Here is a 19,967-nt window from a genome sequence, read left to right on the forward strand (position 1 = left end):
TCCTTTGTTTTTATTTCACCTTAGCCACAATGATTTAGATAACAGATGTTTTCTTGATTATTAAATCTGTTTGTCTACCATTTTAAATTTTTTTTAAATGTATTTATTAGTTAATTTCGAATTTGTCACCTGTTTTTTATGAGTGAGTGACCTCATCAGGATGATTTTAATGATTTTTATATGTTTTTTTCATCAGGGACAAATGGGCTCTCATGTATATGAGTAGGTCATCAGCAAATAAGAGAATAAAATACATTAATGAGTCACAATATGAAGACAAAATAGACAGGACTAGTATTTTCATGTTTGTCACTATGTCCCGCTCTTCGAGCACAATAAACTGACCCTTCTCTGAATTAAGTGATTGATTGCCCAAAAATCTGAGCTATCCTAAAAGCTGCATTGGCTCTGACTTCAGATTTCACTTAATGGTGTTTTTGAGAGCAAACTTTTCTTCTGAACATAACTGTGCCAGCCGTTCTCTTATCGTCTGTTTATCTGATGTGCAGCTCTCCAGGTTGCGGTGCAACCTGGCATAAACCCTGCAGGTCTGATGTAGCACAGATAAGAGGAAGCTACTGTTAGAAATGATGTGCAATACTGAACGGCATTACAGCGGATGCAAGATCATTACTGGTGAAAATAACGATGAATTGTGAAGCAAGAGCAATGAGGAGGAAAGAGAAAGAGGAAATCAGACAAATGAGGTTGTGCTGCAGGCAACAATGTGGTCAAAAACAAGACAGCTGGAACAAACCAAGCAGATGATGCATTCTTGTTAAATTCACACTAACTGATAGAGATGCACATGGGTGAAAGAGAGAGAGACATGGCATGTTGACTTTGGGAAGCTCTGTGTGAAATTCATTGGCTTTTTTTTTTTTTAAAGTAGTTGAGCTTATAGACAAACTCATTAAGTACACTAGAGAAAACAATTTCAATATTCAAAATTGAAATAAAATTAAGAAAAATAATAATAATAATAATAATAATAATAATAATAATAATAATAATAATAATAATAAAAAGAAAAAATAGAATTAAAAAAAAAACATTCAACGGCTTCCATGTTTTGACTGTGAAGAAATCTCAGATTTTTTTCTTTGCGTGTGTGTGTGTGTAAATAACCACATTGTTACTTGCTGTGTTCATCTGCTATTGGCTATACATATTTTTTAAATAATATTTTAGGGCACTTTTCCATGAAATATAAATTACTTTAGTTTTCATTCCAATTAAAAATGCTGTAAAAAATGCAATTTAATGTGCCATCATACTCATTGCACGTACAAAATGATACACATAGTTTATATTACACACAATACAGAGTACAATATACAGTATATGCTCCTTGTATTCATAAAAAGGTCCACAGTTCCCCGAGCTCAGACTCTCAGGAAGCATCGCTCTAGACAGTGTTGAAATCTCCTACAGTAAGAAAAGCAGAAGCTGACACCAACAATGACATAAATTCTAACTTTAATGTCTATAAACTTAAGCATTTGATTGTATTGCCCGTTCATCTGCGGTTCACACTACACACAGACTTTTAAATAGATAATTCATATGACACCTTCTCACACAAAAAGTACCTCAATCATATATCTAATACTGTATATACTGTATATGTTCTTAATGTATATGTTCTTAATATGCCTGTATATGTTCTTAATGTATATGTTCTTAATATGCCTGTATATGTTCTTAATGTATATGTTCTTAATATGCCTATATATGTTCTTAATGTATATGTTCTTAATATGCCTGTATATGTTCTTAATGTATATGTTCTTAATATGCCTGTATATGTTCTTAATATGCCTTGTACAAAGTATTTCTTACATATGTACATTCATACTTCCTGATATGTATATGTTCTTAATATGTCTTTTTACATTTTTTTCTTTTAACTTGTACTTTTATATTATTTTATTCATTTTTATCTTATACACTTTGTGCTCTTTTATCTTGCTTTTATATATGTAAAGCACCTTGAATTGCCTTTGTGTATGAAATGTGCTATATTAATAAACTTGCCTTGCCTTGTACAAAGTATTTCCTTTTATAATTGTAATATAATTATTTTGAATGGAGCTTCACAGCAAAAATCATTTCACACGATTGTACTTGTATAACCGGCGTGACAATAAACATCTTGAATCTTGAACACAGCCTATTATTAAACATGCCTTACTTGCCTTACAGACCTTACACAGGGTAAAGAAAAACACGATTCAAATCTCGCGAGAAGAGGTGTAGTGGCGCGAATAAACAAGGAGTTTCTCTAGTGGTAAACACACGCTGCTGTGTAACTCTCGTTAGTAAACTTCTCTAATTTATTCCATTTAAACAGCTTCAACGTACATTTCTTTTAGATTAAAAGTTCAACATAGAGTTAGTGAGTCTGTTGAAGTCAGTATTTTGATCTGTTTCGCTTCGTAAAGGTGAATTATGTCTGACGAAGCCAGCGACGTCAACCAGGAGGACAGTCAGGAGGATGTGATGACTCCGGCGGAGCTCATAGACAAGCTGGAAGAAGTGAGCTTAAACACAGTTTATCCTGAACTAGAACTAATAGTCTCTTCTTGACAACATGTACTCTTCCTCCTCGTTAGCCTGTGCTCCTCACAGCTGTGTGTCTTTCTCTCTCAGGCCTGGCTGAACGAGAAGTTCTCCCCGGAGCTGATGGAGAACAAGTCGGAGGTGGTGGAGTGTGTGATGGAGCAGCTGAGTCACATGGTAAACTACACTAAAGGGGAATACCTCTGTGGGTTGTGTGTCTGTCTGTGTCTTCTTCTCCGTCTTCTAACTAACTGTTTGTTCAGAAACTCTCATGATTCTACCTACATCTCTAAATGTCACCAAACAGCACATACTGCAACGATTATGCATGCAGTGGTGGAAGAAGTGTTCATGCTCAAATACAAGTAGTAATACCACATTACAGTTTCCAGCATCACAGTTCCATAGTGCAAAACATGGTAGTAAAAAAGTTAGTTGTGCAAAGTACAAAAAAATATACCAGATATAAAAAATACAAGTGGAGAAAACTGTTAAAAGTGAATATAGAGCAGCTGTGATACACGACTATTAAAAAAGTGAATATAGTGCAAAAGAGACTGTTAAAAATGAGTATAGTGCAGGGTAACTCCCGTGGCTTAGTCGGAGACGATAACGTTTCTCGCTGCGGAGCCCCGTCACTTCACAAGACACGGGACACCTCTTGGTCTGGAGGAGCTTCAGCATTTATTTCTGCACAAATGTCCACTGTACATTCACTAGATATTCTCAGAGGTAAACTAACTCTTCTGCAGTGTGGAGTGTGCGCGCATGCACGTGAGAGTGGAGCGAGCTGTGAGTGAAGGCAGGCAGGCAGAGGAGCAGAGACTCCGGCCCTGGAGACCAAAGCTACGGTCTCCCTCTCATCCTCCGACCGCGGCCAACACTGTTTTGCAAGACGGGCTTCATTAGATATAACTTGGTGGTTTTGGTGCTTCCGTGACACCGACCCGGATTGATTTATATGTGTAAGAAGTTACAAACAGTCCCTTTTTAAAGGGCAACACCACCTAATTTCAATTGCAGAAATGAATTGCCGTTATGTCAGCGTCCTGACCTTTTCCTCCAACAGGAAGCCAACTTGCAGCGGGTGAAGAAAGGTGACGCGAAGGCCAGCATCCACCGCATGGAGATAGACAGGATTCGCTTTGTGCTCAGCAGCTACCTGCGTGCTCGTCTGCAGAAGGTCAGCGAGGTTAACAATACAACATTGTGCAAAATAGAGCTCTCATTTCACTCAGTGCCTGTTTGTTGACAAAAATTTCCTGATCTTTGTGCCACGCATGTCTAGATTGAAAAGTTTTTCCCGCACGTCCTGGAGAGAGAAAAGTCCCGTGGCGAGGGAGATCCGTCTCTGCTTTCACCCGAGGAGTTTGCCTTTGCCAAAGAGTGAGTATAGTCGAGTTGGGTCGGAGCTGTTTGTTTATACTGCTGTTTTTGTAACACTTGGGGATAAAAACACATAAGGGTGGGCGATATGGATAAATTTCTTTTATCACTGTAGTTTTATGTCAGTAACGGTATATATCACGATATAGTAATTGTTCAGTAAATTCAATTAAATGGTTTAAAGTAACCCAAATCACGTTACCTTGCGAGGAAGCTGGATGTGTGAATCACAAGATCACGCGAGAATTGATATCACAATGGAAACAGTATTGCCAAATCTCTACCGGTGATCATATCGCCCAACCTTAAAACCACCTGTTCATCTGGCATACAGGTACTATGCCAACACAGAAACCTACCTGAAGGCCGTAGCATTGAAGCGCATGCCCCCCAACCTGCAGACAGTGGACATGCTCAAAGCAGGTAAAATCTATTTCATATTCTCTATATCCCACATGCTCTGTTTATATGTGCTCAGTCTTGGGTTACTCATGCCTGAAATACTGCTATCAGTATGCGCTGGCAGGTGGTGGCTCTGACATTTCCACTGACCGTCACACTGAATCCCATGTGTTCTAATGTAATCCCAGTGCCCGAGCCCTGCCTGGACTCCTTTGTGTTTCTACGAGTGAAGGAGAGACAGGAAAACATCTTGGTTGAGCCTGAATCAGACGATCAGAGGTACGTTTTCATTTGTTGTCACTGTTTTCAAAACCCACTAGGTGGCAGTGTCACCTTTTCACATTCAGTACATTCAGTACATTTTTCTGCATAGATACTGAAACATCTGATGTTATCTCTACTCTGTCTCCTCCATCAGAGAGTATGTTGTAGATCTGGAAGTGGGCTCTCAGCATCTAATGCGCTATCGAACTATAGCACCACTTGTTTCAAGTGGAGATGTGCAATTAATCTGAACGTCGAGGTAAGTAACAATGAGTTTGACTGTGTCCTCCCTCTCATTAACTCAACACTGCCCTCACACCCTCTAGTACTGACATCTGCCAGTTCATTTCTGCAGATCTTACATAAGCAACTGCTTCAGAGTGACATCTGGATTTATTTTTAGCTCTCACTTTTTTTTCTTTGCAGTGTTCATTGTCTCTTGGCAACAGATTTTCTTTCAAGAACCAAAATATGTTTACAATACTTGTCAGATCCCTGAACTACACTTAAAGCTGCAGTGGATAGAATTGTTTTGAGGTGATAAATAGGCATTACACTAACAGAATATTTTGATCAGCGCTGCCTAGTTTGACCGTTTGATCGGAGTTCGCGAGTGATTGACAGCTGCCTCTGTTGAATGAACAGCCAATAGGAACGCTCTCTCTGAAATGACCTGTGATTGGCCAAAGTAGATTTTTTAAAGCCTGAAAACAGCCATAAGGAGGTGCAGAAGTCTAGTTTTCTATCAGAACACTTGAATTACAATATGCTGAAAGGTTGTTATGGAATTTTTTGCCCAATGATGCCAAAAATATTCTGCCTACTGCAGGTTTAACACTCACATACACTGAACACAGTCATTTTTGTTGTTACAGGTCTGTTGGCGTGGATGTTTTTGGCTCCAGGAGGTCAGAAAATGAGCAGTGGCCTATTTTTGTAACATGGCACTAATGAGGAAGAGGCACATTAACCTGCATCTGGAGGTCACATCTGGAAATGTATTTGTCTCACTGTTGTGTGGATTAAAGACCAACTCGAGGGACGCAAACACAGACATTTGTAGCGCCATGTCTTCAAGACACCCTGTTCGCCGAAGCAGCGTTTGCAGCGCTGTGATGTTATTTTCGGATGTTTTTAATCATGTCGCAACTAATCTGCTAATTCATCCTGATACTTTATCCAGATGACTCACTTTATTGGACTTTTTCCTCTGCTGCTTAGTAACAAGATGCACCCGAAGGTGAAATTTCATCAGTTCGCTTGGCATTGAAGTGCGCATCAGCCCACGGTGCGCGTGGTAATGTGTGTTTGGAAGAATGCTGTTTCCTTTGATCGCCATTTATTTTAATGGCATTCACACATAAATTAATATGCTTTACTGTCATTATACATAATAGAAAACCTGTTAATGTTCAGATAACTTCTGGGCATCTCTTCACCTTGGCTTCACAAGTTTAAAGTTTCTTTTGAGTGCATGTGTTTTTTTAGTTTTACCCTAAAAGGATGTGTGGAACGTTGTCTTCTCTGAGACAGAATTGCTGTAATAGCATTGTTATGTAAGACTCACAAAGGGAGCAATCAGTGCTTATTGTTTTGCTCTCACACAGTTTTTGTAGCTAATAAGGGACCGAGGGAGAGCGGGGCTTTGCAAAACTGAACCAGGTGTCAACTGACTGTCGTCTTTTCAACCGCACTGCTGATGTAGCTAATGTGGAATCCTATAACGCAGTGTTATTGGGAGATTAGGAATAACACACAGGGAGGGTCTTAATGATTTAACCAGGCAAAAATCAAGTTTGATTAGACGCCAGATATCATACAGAGAAGTAATTAGTGTACATAAATGCTGTTATTCATAGTAAAATGTTGGAAAATGAAAGCAGGGTTCTTTTGGACCTTGAAAATGTGGATTTGAGAAAAATAAAAACTTGTGAATGATTGGTTATGAAAGCATTTGATTTTATTATTTCTTAAACGCAGCACCCAACATCATTGTTTTAGCTCAGTCATCTTTCTGGACATAAATCTTGACCAATATAACCCTTGTAACCAGTCATCAAAATATCCTCATGTGTGGTACATATGTATCAATATCAATATGTACGGCACGCTGAGTCGTTTTGTAATCCGGCCCTGCACATGCTGGCGCGCCGTGGGACAGCGATTCCTTCAGTACAGGAGCCAACTAGCAGACGACTCGGTGTCCACTGACCGGTCTGAGAATAGAGCCCGAGATGACTGGAATAGTTTCCACTATGCAGAGTAGGGTAGAGTTACATATAGTAGACCTATGTGAACTAAATCACCACGTCAGAAATGGACAACACCGTCATGAGGTGACAATAAGGACAGAATTTTACAATAACATGTTTTTGTCTTGACCGTCAAATATGGAATTAGAGTAGAAGTAGCACCGAAGTGGCTGTAAATGATCTGAAATCTGCACTATAGGCTGATCTAAAACAACATTACACACAGCCACAACACGTCTGATTGGTCAGACGAGTAGAGAGGGTGGAGTATACAACATGACAACTGAGGTAGTATAAATAGGATCCTGTACAAGATTCAAGGGGATGACCGAGACTACAGACGACCACTCTAGCTGCTCATGGGAGTTTGTAAGTAAGGTTTAAGATATATTTGTGAGATTATAATTGCAGAACAAAGAGATTTTTTTATGTATTACATCAATCATTTTGAAATCTTTATCAATATACAGTCTGCTGTAATACTGACATGATTTATTTGTATTTTCTAGAACACCAGCTAAACATTGAGGGTAATACTCCCATCACTCAACACCAGACTACCAGTATGGAGATGTCCAGTACAACGTAAGCAAACTGAGTGTGGGGATTGTGCTGCGGGGTGCATTATCTTGCATCACTTCTTCAATTATTGTCAAAAAATTAGGGTGAATTATAATTATCCCATTTTTTTTGTCACCTTAAAGGAACAGTGTAGCATTTAGGGGAATCTATTGGAAGAAATGGAATATAATATTAATAACTATGTTCTCTTTATTTTATAATCACCCGAAAATAAGAATTGTTGTGTTTGTGAAATCACTCTTTATCTGTTACTAGTTTCCTGCCAGTATTTGGCTTCGGGTCAATGGCCCAGTCAGCTGGACTTGCAGAGATTGCCGTCAGGCTGTGCTTGAACCAACGAAAACAACTGTGTCCTCATGTTTGGGTTCCCATCCTGAAGCCCCAGCGCCCCTGCATCCGTCCTCCAGCTTCAGACCAGCTATCCTCTGAGATCTTGAGCCAAGCATACCTGACCCACCTTTTCCCATATCCCTTGGATGACGACTTAGACGATGATGATGATGTTTTGCCCCCAATCAAGAACAAACACGTGATTTTCGCTGACTCGCGTGGGTTATCCCTAACAGCCGTACGAGTGTTTTCTGACCAAGAGGAGCAGTCTGACCTTGACCTGCTGCCTTCGCTGCAGGGTTTGGGGAGCATGACGGAGGCTGGCTACAGCTGCACCGTCAGCACCTGCTGCCCAGGAACGCGGCTCAAACTGGGCTTCCCGCAGCCTTCTGCAGATTTCCAGGCCTTTCGTGCCAAGCTGGCGGAGAGCATGGTTATCCTGGAGAACTGCAGTGTCACCGAACAGGCCCTCCAAGGAAACGTGCGAGTCAGGAACATCAGTTTCCAGAAGGACGTGCGTATACGCATCACCTTTGACTCGTGGCAGAGCTACAGAGACGTGCCCTGCACGTACCTGCAGAAACGCTTCGGAGGGCCTCAGACAGACATCTTTGAATTTAACGTAGCCGTTCCTAAAGTGCTAGATGCCAAAAGGAAGATAGAATTCTGTTTAAGTTATTTACCAGGAGGGCAGAGCGAGCCTTTTTGGGACAATAACAACGAGCAGAATTACAGCATTTCCGTTTGTGTGAGCTCACATCTCTGTCGCGGGCAGTATCTAAGTGAAAGGGCATGAGCCTAGAAATGATCCTGATTTTTGTCAGACATAAAACATCGGCCCTGGGTAAAGATGAGGTGGATATTATTTTTATTACATTACAATTTGTTTTCCTAAATGTTTAGACATCTTAAGTAAGTGCTTTGTATATAAAAAAGTCTTTAAAGCAGGCTGTTGCATTCAAATTTCTTTTCCAGTTTTCTTTCACATTCACTTTCAATGGATGAGCCTTTCTTTTCAGCTCTCGTCATGTCCTACATTCTGGCCGCTCACCAATGCATGCATTACTGGTGCACATTACTGTGCACCGGGGATGGGATCCCTTTTCACCTTAGGCATTTCTGGGATTCCCATTTAGGTCAGAGATTACTGGGCAGGAACAGACAGACCCCCATAGCAGGAGAGACACTGAGGCTAATCTTAGCTCGGCCCTGTTTACAGAGCAGAAGCTAGCTGTCAGAGATTGATTGCAGGGAACTTTGTGATACAATCTTCTCCATTACTTTCCTCCTAAACCCCCAACACACTGTAAAGCCCTGCTTTCATTGTCACATGGCACCATATTTTTTTGCAGCAAAAGTCTGTCTTGCAGCATTTAGACACTGAGTTACAATTTTCCAAATCATAACTCTACAATTTAAGAAGCATTTGGCAGGGATGCTGAAAACTGGAGTTAAAGCTACAATGTAGCATTAATATTAGACATTTGGCAAGTCTTTTTTTTTTTCTTAAGACAAAGAACATCTGGCAGTGACTTTTTAGAGAGAGCATCGCAAGAAGTAAATGTCACAAAATATTTGTTATAAAAGGGGCATGCTTCTAGCATGTAGAGCTGTACCCAATTCGACTGTTATCAGACCATTAAATAGGTGTTATCAGTCGCTATAAGCACCATAGATGTGGGCCTACAATACCTACTACGTTGTAAAAGTGAAAGTGAAACTTCAAAGCAATGTTCTTAACATAAAACTGAATGAAATGTTACATTTTGAACACAAACAAAAACGCTTCTTTAGGTTCAGGCAACAAAACTACAACTTCTTTAGGTTTGAGCTTAGTTAAGTTTAGGGAAAAACATTGTGTTTTGGGTTAAAACAACTATGAACACAAAGACAACTACACATTGTTAGTTTCACATAGGATGCAAACTCCGGTCTCCTGTTTCCCATCCATCGTCCCTGACCTCCAGCCCTTATGGAGTTTCATACTGTCTATACTACAGCACCTGACTTCGGCTTCTGCTCCTGTCATAATTACTGCGGTCACTAAAGGTCGCTGTCGTCTTCTTTTATACCTTCTTTTTGTAATTTTCCATGTGAATGGATGATAAAACCTACAAGTGGGTGTAGTAGGCCCCTATTGTCCCACATCTATGGGGCTTGTAGCGACCGATAACGCCTATTTAATAGCCTGACAACAGTTTAATCGGCTGGCATGTTCAGGTTGTATCAAACACAGGAGAAATCACATCAAACTAGTAGTACTGAATAACAAAGCAAAAAAAGAAATAAGACATCTTAAGAAAAAAATGTAAATTTAAAAGAAGAAAAAAATATTTATAAAATGCCACAAAGACACCAGAGAGCACAGATGACTCAATAAATAAGGAGCACAGATATTGTCCTGTCTTCTAAAGCCTATCATGTCTTCAGTTCTGTTTTGTTCAGCAGTCATGGATGGACGTTTACTAATATTTCCAGCTGTGATCATGATGAAGTTCTGCGATGCACATTGTAAAAGTCTTCTATTTAATACTCACTATTCTAGTCCAGGCGGGAGGGAAGGGGGGCAGCAGCATGCACGCACCCCGAGAGGTGGGCTGTTTCCACTGTGTTCTGACCTACACGTGATGGTCTCAACTGTCTCGTGCAACACTGTCTCTCAGTATTGCAGACTCACACACTCCCAGGTCTGTCCTACATCTACCTCAGCGTCCCACGCTGATGTTGCACACTTTGCAGCTCGGGTCCTTCTTGGCGTTAGCCGTGGTCAGACTCATGAGCTGGTGGTGCCCGCTGATCTGCTCCACGCCGCCCTGATCCAAAGGAACCGGATCTGTGAAGAGCACCTCGAGGATGACGTCGCTGGCGTGGCAGTACTGAGGCTCCTCCCCCGGCCTCTGTGGGGCAGTGTATGTCAGGAAGGGGTTGGAGGCCAAGTCCAGCATGGGGAGACGGGTGCGACAGAAAGTATCTCCCTCCGAGCCAACGGGGGCCAGCACCAGCACCACGTAGTGGTAGGCTGTGTACATACAGTAGAAGTCTGCAAAGTACAGGGAGATGTTGGGGTTCAGCAGGTGTCCGGCTGGGATCTGGAAACGCAGGGGGCCGTACGGGGAGTCTTTGGGAGGGAGGCCTGTATCAAACTCTGTGTTGCAGCTGAAGAAGACTCCCTGCAGTTTGCCGTTGATAGGAGAGCCATGACTCCCACTGATGTCTTTTAGGGCTGGACGCATCAGGCCTCCGCATTCACTTCTAATCCGAGATATTAAGACAAAAAAAGGAGTATTATACCTAACATTTTGGGAAATACACCGTCTTGATGTGGGTTTAATGAGAAAATCGATACCACTCTTATGTCTGTACGCTAAATATGAAGCTTAGCTTACCACAAAGACTGGAAACAGGTAGCCTGACTCTGTCCAAATATAACAAAATCCTCCAACAAACACCTCTAAAGTTTGTTTAATCAGTACGACATGTAAAATAATTGTGGTTTCATGGTGAGTAATATGCCGAACTAGGCCATGTTCAGACTGCAGGCAAAAGTAGCCCAAATCAGATTTTTTTTGGTGCATATGTGACTCAGATTTGTTTTTCACAACAGTGTGAACATGCCTGACAGCATGTGTTCTTAAATCAGATTCTGTTTTTTTTGCAATGTGACCTCAGTTTGAACAGTCATATCGTTATTCATGCGACTTTTACGTCACTTTAGATCAACATTTGTCACAATTCTGCGCTGGCGGGAGACACTGGGAAAATATAAACATGGAGGACAGGTACGATGGAGGTAGTCATTGGTGGTAAAGTGATCTTTATCATCTGCTCACGAATTCGCTGGCTTCCACTGCACATCCACTTATAAATGAAACTGTAAACGCTGACTTCAGTGGCCTCCATGTTTACTTTGAAACGACCGCGTGCTGCATGTGATGTCTTTGTCATTGTTCTTTTTTTGCGGATGCGGGTCGGTTAAGGACCGTGACCAGTTCACACTGGAATCTGATATTGGCCAGATTTAAAAAATAATGTGAACAGCCAAACAAAAAAATCGCACCAGATCAGTAAATTGGAATTGAGCACTAAGGTGTGAATGTAGCCTAGCCTGTAGTTTTGTCCGGGCGCAGTTACTTCCTGGAGTCTTGTTGTCCAGCTTTTCTGTGCATTCCAATACCCATAATATCACACTATATGCAAGAAAAAGATTTAGCATGTCCCAATACATAGTATGTCAAATGCAGAATGCCAAAAATACCAGGATGTCCTACTACATCCTGTCACATTTTGCAGTGTGCAAGCCAGCATGTAGGGTGAGAAACTCAGTCATCCATGAGGGACTGTGTTGAAAGGAGCCAGCTAAGGTGGTTCTGGCATCTAGTAAGGATACCCCCTGATCCCAATTTTATGCACACTGCATGCAATAGTACGTACTTTGTAAGGGCAGCTGCAGTATGTACTAAAAGGAAAAAGTATAAGATTTGGAACGCAGCCATAAAGTGTTGCAGGAATGTGTCCTAAAACACAGAAATAAGTCAGCATTTCTGCACTTCCGGTTCCCTCGTTTGGAAGTCAATGTGTTTTTTGAATGAATTTTAGATTATATCACTGAAACAAGAGATTTTAGCGTTTTGTTATACGACATAAAATATGTCAGTAAATATCCCAGTAGTGAATTTTGAAGCATTTACATGTCTTAAAAAAGGCAGTTACTAACAAGTGGCTAAGACTACTAAACGTCACTAATGAGACTACTAAACTTCCTCACGCAGAATCGTCCTCCTTCACAACCTCGTGTATACTCTGACTCATTCGACCGTGGTGTAGTTCGTTTACAGCCTAACGATAGCTTTTTACTTTTTAACGCGATTGCATTCGTGCTTCAAAAATCATAAAAGTGGTGTTCGTTTTGTGAAGATTATCTTGCTGAACATCATAATTTCATTTCAATGTTTGTTTACCACAGAGATTATTTTCTGCAATAATCCAAAACCCAATGGAAAAAAATCCCATTGGCTTTTTGTCAAGGGAACCAGGGCGATGCTAACTTCCTGGTTCGCCTGATAAATACGCCATCCCTGCAGCCCTCTATAGGGGGATAGTTTGTTATCATTGGACAGAGCCAAGGTAGCTGTTTCCCCTTGTTTTCAGTCTTTGTGCTTAGCCAAGCTAATGAGCTGCTTGCAGTAGCTTCCTATTTACCATACAAACATGAGAGTGGTTTAATTGTTGCTGGAATTGCTTTGGGTATACAATTAAGAGATAAGAATGCAGCACTGACCTGACACAGTCGAAGTACTCTGGGTGCTGGTTGCGATAAAACACAGAGAACTTGAGCAGCCTCCCTGCGGAGCCCTTGGCCTTATCAAGAAGCTGCTGTAAGTGTTCCATGGCATAGTCTGCAAGGTTGATATAGAGGAGGAGATGCGTAAAAATACTAATGACTACCCTGTGCTGAGACAGAATTTTCTTCTTTGTCCTTATCTTTTATTACTTTAGTTAACGCTCACATACTCTATATACACTGTATGTTACTTAAGCTGTCAGGCATTGCATATGTCATTACCCCCAGTGCAGAACTCCACCACCTGGCTCCACTCTGACACCAGGTAGTCACCGTCTGGCTGTCGGACAGCAGTTTGGACAGCAACACAGTACTCTGTCCGCGGGCTGAGGAACCAGTGTCCCCTCACTGCCATGGGAAGAGGTACAGCCTTGGCCACCAGCTTGGTTGGCACATCCTGGAGGACAAAGCAGCTTTAGGAGTTGACATCAGAGACAGGATGCAAGGCCAGAACGGGCTGCCGTGTGTTTAATTTACATTTCAAAACAATGTAAATGCAATTGTTAAGTCAACCATTTCCCTCCATAAACATTGCCTTATTAGCATGATATTCCACTTCAAGCCCGAGCTGCTGTAACTAGGATACATCTAATCAAATCGGCGGCGGCTTTGTTTTGGCCAAGGCCTCTGAGAAGCACAGCTAATTACTAAAGGCTCAGAGGCCCATATATCCATGGCAACATCTGTGATGCAAGTTTGTTTGTGCCACTTTGTGTATCAGAGAGAGAGAGAGAGCGAGCATATCCTGCATTCAGGAGCAACTCACTCAGTCCTATAACCCTGCCTTGACTTCACAAAAGCACCTTTTAAGCTGTTGAATTGCCAGATGCAATAATACGCCATAATTACAGTCAGTATTTGCATCTGAAATGAAGGGAGATCATAAATGTTAGAAATCAGCTACTGGAGCTAATTTTAGACACCAAATTGATCACTTGATGCTAATTACATTATTGATTTATGGGCATTCAACCAGTGTAAAAAGAAAATAAATCTTTCCTATGAGACAAGACTACGAGTCTATAGCCACGCTATAGACTCGTAGATCACACACCCGTTCACACACACATTCATACACTGATGATGTGAATACTCATTCACACACCGATGGTGCAGAGACTTTTGGGGTTCAGTATCTTGCCCAAGGACACTTTGACTGGATTAGCCGGGAATCGAACCGTCAGTCTCCCGATTAGTAGACGACTCACTCTACCTCCTGAGTCACAGCTGCCCCAGGTTACATGCTAGAGATCTATAGGCTGCAGATGTAAAGTAAATGCTTTACAAAGCATCTCCTCTCGCTGCGTGAAATGAATAGTTCCTGACAAATACTTTAATTTCTTTTTAAAGAGATATAAACCATTATATTGCTGCCTAATGTCTGTGGTGTATGCAATGCGCTTAATTAGTTAACATGATAACTGTTCTGTGCTGCAGATGAATTTGTCAGTTTTTGTCCTCTTTAAGCGGAAGCAATATACAAGTGAGTCACTGGCCTGAAGCTGTTGACTGCACTCATTTTCCTTTTTCGCCTGTATTAGAAGTGACTGGAAAGGGCGCAACCGCTGTTTTCTGTGTTCAGACAAATGGAGAATATCATAATGCAGCTAGACTCGTCTGTTAACCCAGCTATGACCTCAATAAAATGCACGTTTTCCTGTCATTACAGTGCAAGTACAAGGAGGACTTCTTCACCAAATCCTGTGGTGGAAATTGAGTGGTGTGAATCTGGAATATGAACACAGAGACAGGAAGATACATGTCAGAAGTTTCAGACTGTCAGACCCTGTGTTTGAAGCGGTTGGGGTCCCTGCTCTCTTTGCGGCTCAGGTCAATGAAGAAGTGCGTGGCTCTGGCGCCATCCTCGGGGGTCATGTCCCACATGATGCGGAAGGAGTCACAGGTCACCTCACAGATCTGGATGTTGCAGGGGGTGGCGAGAGCGGCGTCCATTTCTGTCACCTGCCATTAAACCGAGAGGTAAAAGAGGACAGTTAGAGTGTAAACAGTGCTTGAGAAGGAGGTATTGTCTGCTAAGAGAGATTAAATTGTATCATTTAGAGATACAAAGTGGACACTGTACAACCGCCATCTAAAATTCACTGACCCCAGACAGAATCCAATTAACCTTTCATTTAAGGATCAGTGTCTGGGTTATTTATTCACTGTCCTGCTCTTTTCTCCCCCCCATCCTCGCCCTCAACTGACATTTCCCATGATTACACAAGTCGATACATGCATTTCATAATCCATCCACCTACAGCAGTCTCCCAGCAACCACGCGTCTGCAGCCTCCCTCACTCTTCTCATGTGATTCTCAAGGAAAGGGGTCACAAACAAAAAAACGCTGCTGCACCCGTCAGCAGCAATTTAACCTGAAGGTAACTTTTTTAAACCACATATATGGCTCCTGGCTGAAGTGCATTGTTAAAACAGCTGAGCTAAGTGAACTCCTTGCAGCTCGAGGGAAATCTTGCAGCGGCTTTTATACTGTTCGGGGCAGGAAGTAGGGGAGGTTTAGCAGCAGGTGATGTATGATCATATTTCCTTCAGTGCTTCGATCCAGGTTGCTGCACATAGCCTTGAGTGTCGGGCTGGGAGCTATCTGTTGGTCAGCCTGTGTCTGAGTTTGATTAGCTGTCACCATCCCTCTCATAAACTGATGGAAAGTCTCTGCAGCAAGTGCACAATGGTCATCTTCTTTTGCCCTGAGTCTTAGCAGGACATCGATTCCTCCATAGTTTGCTTGTGGTTTTCATCCATCTTAAATGTGTTATTGCCATCATCTCCTCCAGTAATGCTTCCTGATCTAATAAAAAGCATTTTCCTCTTTATTCCTGCAGCATCTCAACAACAGCAGAGCTCATTGTTTCCTTTTATTAAAGTAACACTCTCACACTGAGTATATGCAAAATCACAGATGTGCCTAAAAATAACCCTAGTACAAAACAATCCTAACACACTCCTTTTGTTGTCTGTGTGATATCCTACAGATAAGGGTGTCCTTGTCTGACTGTGAGGTCTGTTAAGGTGTTCTCCAGTCAGAGTGATGGACAGGCTGCAGAAGCTCATTAAAGCCTGTGAACTGTGAAATTTGTGCGGTGGCTTGTTCACGCAGGGGGAAAGAGCAGAGCTGTTGCATCACGCACGTGTGTTTCCACGCGTCTGTTTTCCAGCTGCCGTTCTCGTTTCTAACCATGGTGTCCTTTTTTTTTTTTTCAGCGGTAGAAACTGGGGCAAGAGGAGATTCTCACAGGACAAGTCATCAAAGCCCCACATGCATGTGTGTGCTCCACTTTTGGATCATATAGCATGTGAACACAGTTCAAACGCAGGTTTCCATACCACTCACACAATCTCTGGTTTATTATAAATCAGCCTGTGAAAAGAAATGTGAGCCAATTACATCTGCTGCAGAGCTTTGATCCAAATCAGGCAAACTGTGGATCTAACTAATAATTATAACAGGGACTCTCATTATAAATCACAATTATCTAGAAGTGTGTACATTTGGGCTGTTAGTGCTCAGTACAATTCTTACACTATATCTGAAATCTAGCTGTTATCTCTGTGAGGCAGCATCATGAAAGAAGCTGCTGCATTCATGCATATGGAGCAGGGCACAACTCCATGCTTCAAAGTCATATATCTCCCTCCAAGGAGGAGAATATTTTACACATTTAGATGGTTGCACGAGGGGATGGGAGAAAAAAGGCTGAATTTTCTCAGTACATTTTAAACTAAAGGGGGGTGAAATGGCCACTAACACAGTATGAAACACTAAGCAATTGTGTGAAGTTCAATACACGAGCTGTTAAACAGAGCTATTGTGTGACTAATACAGTTTGAGACGGTGCACCCCCCCTTTACACAATTAAACCAAGCATTAACATTTAGGGTAAATGAGCATTACATGAAACAGTCAATGCTGCAGTGTGAAATATCCTTGCAGTCTGGTGTGAAATGGCATGGATGGGATGTAATAAATGTCATCACACATGCATTTTTGCATCAACATGCAAATAAAACTCATACATTAACACCCCAACTATACAGTATTCATCTGACTTTATGTCCAATACTACTTGAGAAATACACCATGACAGAATAAGATTGTCTGATCTCCACAACTTCATACACTGACTGGGAGTGCAATATAATAATAGATCTATTTCTCAGCACTACAAGCATCTATAAGTAGAAGAATATCTTACTTGTATATGAGGCTCAGATTTGTAGATGGTGATGGGAAAAGATTACAGCCGGGCAGGAATCTACTATCTTCTTTTTTTCCGCTTTTCCACTTGCCTCCTCTGCTGCAGTCGATGATAGATCCCCCAGGAAAACTGATTATGAGGTGAAACGAACACACAGGCTCCTCTCTCTCAGTCTGTTTCTCTCTCACTCTCTGTGTCACACAAACACTCTAACCCCCCTCACTCACTCCCCCCCCTCCTCCTCCCAGTCTCATTTTTGCTCTGGGCTCTGATGTTTACTTGACTCCTATATGCTGCCACACAGGATGAATTAAAGCCCAAACGAAGCAAGAAATGAGAATTTTCCAACTGGAGTGTGACCAGAGTGAGACACTCAGTCAACCTCGTCAGCATCGAGCTCTCGCCAGCCAGTCACACACAACACATCAGTTGCCACTAAGCCTTCCCTGAGGCACCACACATACTCTAATATAGACTGAACACTTGCATAAATGTCACCTCTCAGATATGGAGACAGTATGGACGCGTGAGGGCTGTGAGGGGAAAAACATGAACCAATTTTTTTTTTTTACACGCTCCTCTGGCTACTGCATATTCAAAAGAGATTACGCTGAGTGATGTCCCAGTAAATTGCATTGAGCTCCATCCCCATCAAGACCTCAAAAATATACATGTGCCAACTGTTATGCCATATGGACTAAGTCCACAGGCCATCTCCCCACCCCCCAGCCCAACCGGAGGCGAGGGATGCCACTGTGTAAGTCCAGAGTAAGCAGATTTCCCTTCATTTTCAGAGGGATGTTTTTGTATTCTGGTTCGACCTCAAGGGGACAACTTAATTTAGGATTTCCGTAGAGATTAAAGAGACCCCTACCAGATTAATAGCTATAATCTGCTGCTAAAACAATGGATTGAATAAAGACAGATAACAAAGGGATGAACTGATAGTGAGAGTGCAGTCCTTTCACAAACACATCATATTTGTGGTTGAAAAATGACAAAGATATATCGCCATAATTCCCGCAGACTGTGTGCGGTAGTGAAAAGCTTCATTTATTTCCAGCCAGCCGCACAAAAGTGATACCCTCAGAGTGTAATTAAAGTGCAATCATCCATCATTAGTCATGCCATGACAGTCTGCCTCAGTCCAAATGGCCCTCTCAGCTCCAGAGGTGCGAATAGCCAGTTTGTTATAACGGAAGTCTGGCTGTGTGTCTGTTCTTTACATAAACCATTTGTGATGTCCTAAAAAAAAGGAGGATATATATCCCTTGTATTTCAGTGATGCCTAAACATTAGCATATTTTAACATTCTCTAAAAAAGTTTTGATGATTTATTCGTCACAACTCTGCATATCAGGACACCAACCCCGGGGTTCATGCATTATCAGCAGAACCAGACACCACCAGGTTGGAGTGGATGTCTGGCTCAGAGCACCAAAATAGTCAGAAGCAGCCCGGAAGCAGGGATTTATTTGTCCTTGTTGTTCCTTCGGCGGGAGATGCGGGATGTTATCCAGAACAACTTGTACTTTTTTTTTTTGTGAATTATATTTAATTTTCATCACACAAAAAAACATCTACAACCCACATTCAAAGACAGAACAAAAATAAATAAATACAAAGACAACAACCACAAAAGGCCAGACTGGACAGAGATAAATACAATGATGTTTCAGCCTATCTACAGTAAATTATACTGATGTCGTGATATGAAACTATATTGTCTTGAATTGTAGTTGTCTTAATGATATAACTTCAATGTTAGCTTATGCAATGCTGTTAAGTGATGCTTTTCTAATTGAGAGAAGGGAATAGTGAATGCCTCTGCCTGTTTGGTCATCATAAGTACACGACTAAATGTTTCTTTTGTGCAGCCTACCTTTTGATATCACCAATAGTCACACATAAAATTGATGAAAAATCTAAATTAGTATTTTTTTTTTTTTTTTACTTTTTTCTTTTAAAAACCTGCATGGAAAACCATGTTGAAAGAGGAGAATCGCTTATTTTAGCAGTCATGTAGATTTGAAAAATGATTTCTCATGAGTTATCTTATGAATACAGTGCTGCTGTTACTCTCTTCGCGCACTTTACAATTACTTCACATTATACATCCCATATACTACATTTATTTATTGTACACTACCTTTTTTTTGTTGACGGACAGTACATACTGTCCACCAATTCACTCTGTATATTCTGCATCTCTATTTATTGTTTTTTTTAAAGGATTAATAAAGGTTCATCTTATCTGATCTTAACACAAATATATATACTGCACCATATTGTATAATGACTGTGCAATATCATTATCATTATTACTACTCAGGTAAGGTATTCATACTGTGCAATATTTCCAGGTGGAATTTCATTTCATTCTCACTGTGCAATATCATTTTCCACTTGTGCAATTTTGTTAATAGTCTGTTTATTGTCAATACTGTGTATACTGCTCCTATTTGTATACTTCCTTCTATTTAAATGGTTCATTTTTTGTTACACTTTGTTTAGCTCTTTTTTTTTACTGTGTTAGCTGATGCATCTTGTTTTTTGCACTATCCCCTTTGCTGCTGTACACTGCAAATTTCCACACTGCGGGACTAATAAAGGAATATCTTATCTTATCTC

The 19,967-nt window shown here is 41.2% G+C and overlaps 3 protein-coding genes across 4 annotated transcripts; 2 read left to right on the forward strand and 1 right to left on the reverse strand.

Moving 5' to 3' along the window:
• Positions 1–2,243: 2,243 nt before the first annotated feature.
• On the forward strand, positions 2,244–6,557 carry gins4 (GINS complex subunit 4 (Sld5 homolog)). 2 transcript variants are annotated; one of them, XM_037778656.1, is made up of 9 exons: positions 2,244–2,538; positions 2,653–2,739; positions 3,632–3,745; positions 3,851–3,948; positions 4,283–4,371; positions 4,539–4,629; positions 4,769–4,877; positions 5,490–5,522; positions 5,635–6,557. In XM_037778656.1, the coding sequence occupies exons 1-7, from the start codon at positions 2,452–2,454 to the stop codon at positions 4,863–4,865; spliced, it is 663 nt and encodes a 220-aa protein (XP_037634584.1). In that variant the 5' UTR covers positions 2,244–2,451; the 3' UTR covers positions 4,866–4,877; positions 5,490–5,522; positions 5,635–6,557. The 2 variants fall into 2 exon arrangements, with proteins under 2 accessions (XP_037634584.1, XP_037634583.1); XM_037778655.1 differs by having other exon boundaries at positions 5,490–6,557.
• A 136-nt stretch (positions 6,558–6,693) lies between these two features.
• On the forward strand, positions 6,694–8,726 carry zgc:77112 (uncharacterized protein LOC406459 homolog). Its single transcript, XM_037778654.1, has 3 exons — positions 6,694–7,235; positions 7,376–7,451; positions 7,704–8,726. Exons 2-3 carry the CDS (start codon positions 7,432–7,434, stop codon positions 8,572–8,574), a joined length of 891 nt encoding a protein of 296 aa, XP_037634582.1. The 5' UTR covers positions 6,694–7,235; positions 7,376–7,431; the 3' UTR covers positions 8,575–8,726.
• A 1,540-nt stretch (positions 8,727–10,266) lies between these two features.
• On the reverse strand, positions 10,267–17,469 carry LOC119493668 (phytanoyl-CoA hydroxylase-interacting protein). Its single transcript, XM_037779164.1, has 5 exons — positions 17,334–17,469; positions 14,905–15,081; positions 13,342–13,516; positions 13,057–13,174; positions 10,267–11,030 (listed from the first exon to the last, which is right to left on the reverse strand). Exons 2-5 carry the CDS (start codon positions 15,070–15,072, stop codon positions 10,484–10,486), a joined length of 1,008 nt encoding a protein of 335 aa, XP_037635092.1. The 5' UTR covers positions 15,073–15,081; positions 17,334–17,469; the 3' UTR covers positions 10,267–10,483.
• Between the last annotated feature and the right edge of the window lie 2,498 nt (positions 17,470–19,967).

Source organism: Sebastes umbrosus, chromosome 8 (genome assembly GCF_015220745.1).
Source record: "Sebastes umbrosus isolate fSebUmb1 chromosome 8, fSebUmb1.pri, whole genome shotgun sequence".
Taxonomy (NCBI): domain Eukaryota; kingdom Metazoa; phylum Chordata; class Actinopteri; order Perciformes; family Sebastidae; genus Sebastes; species Sebastes umbrosus.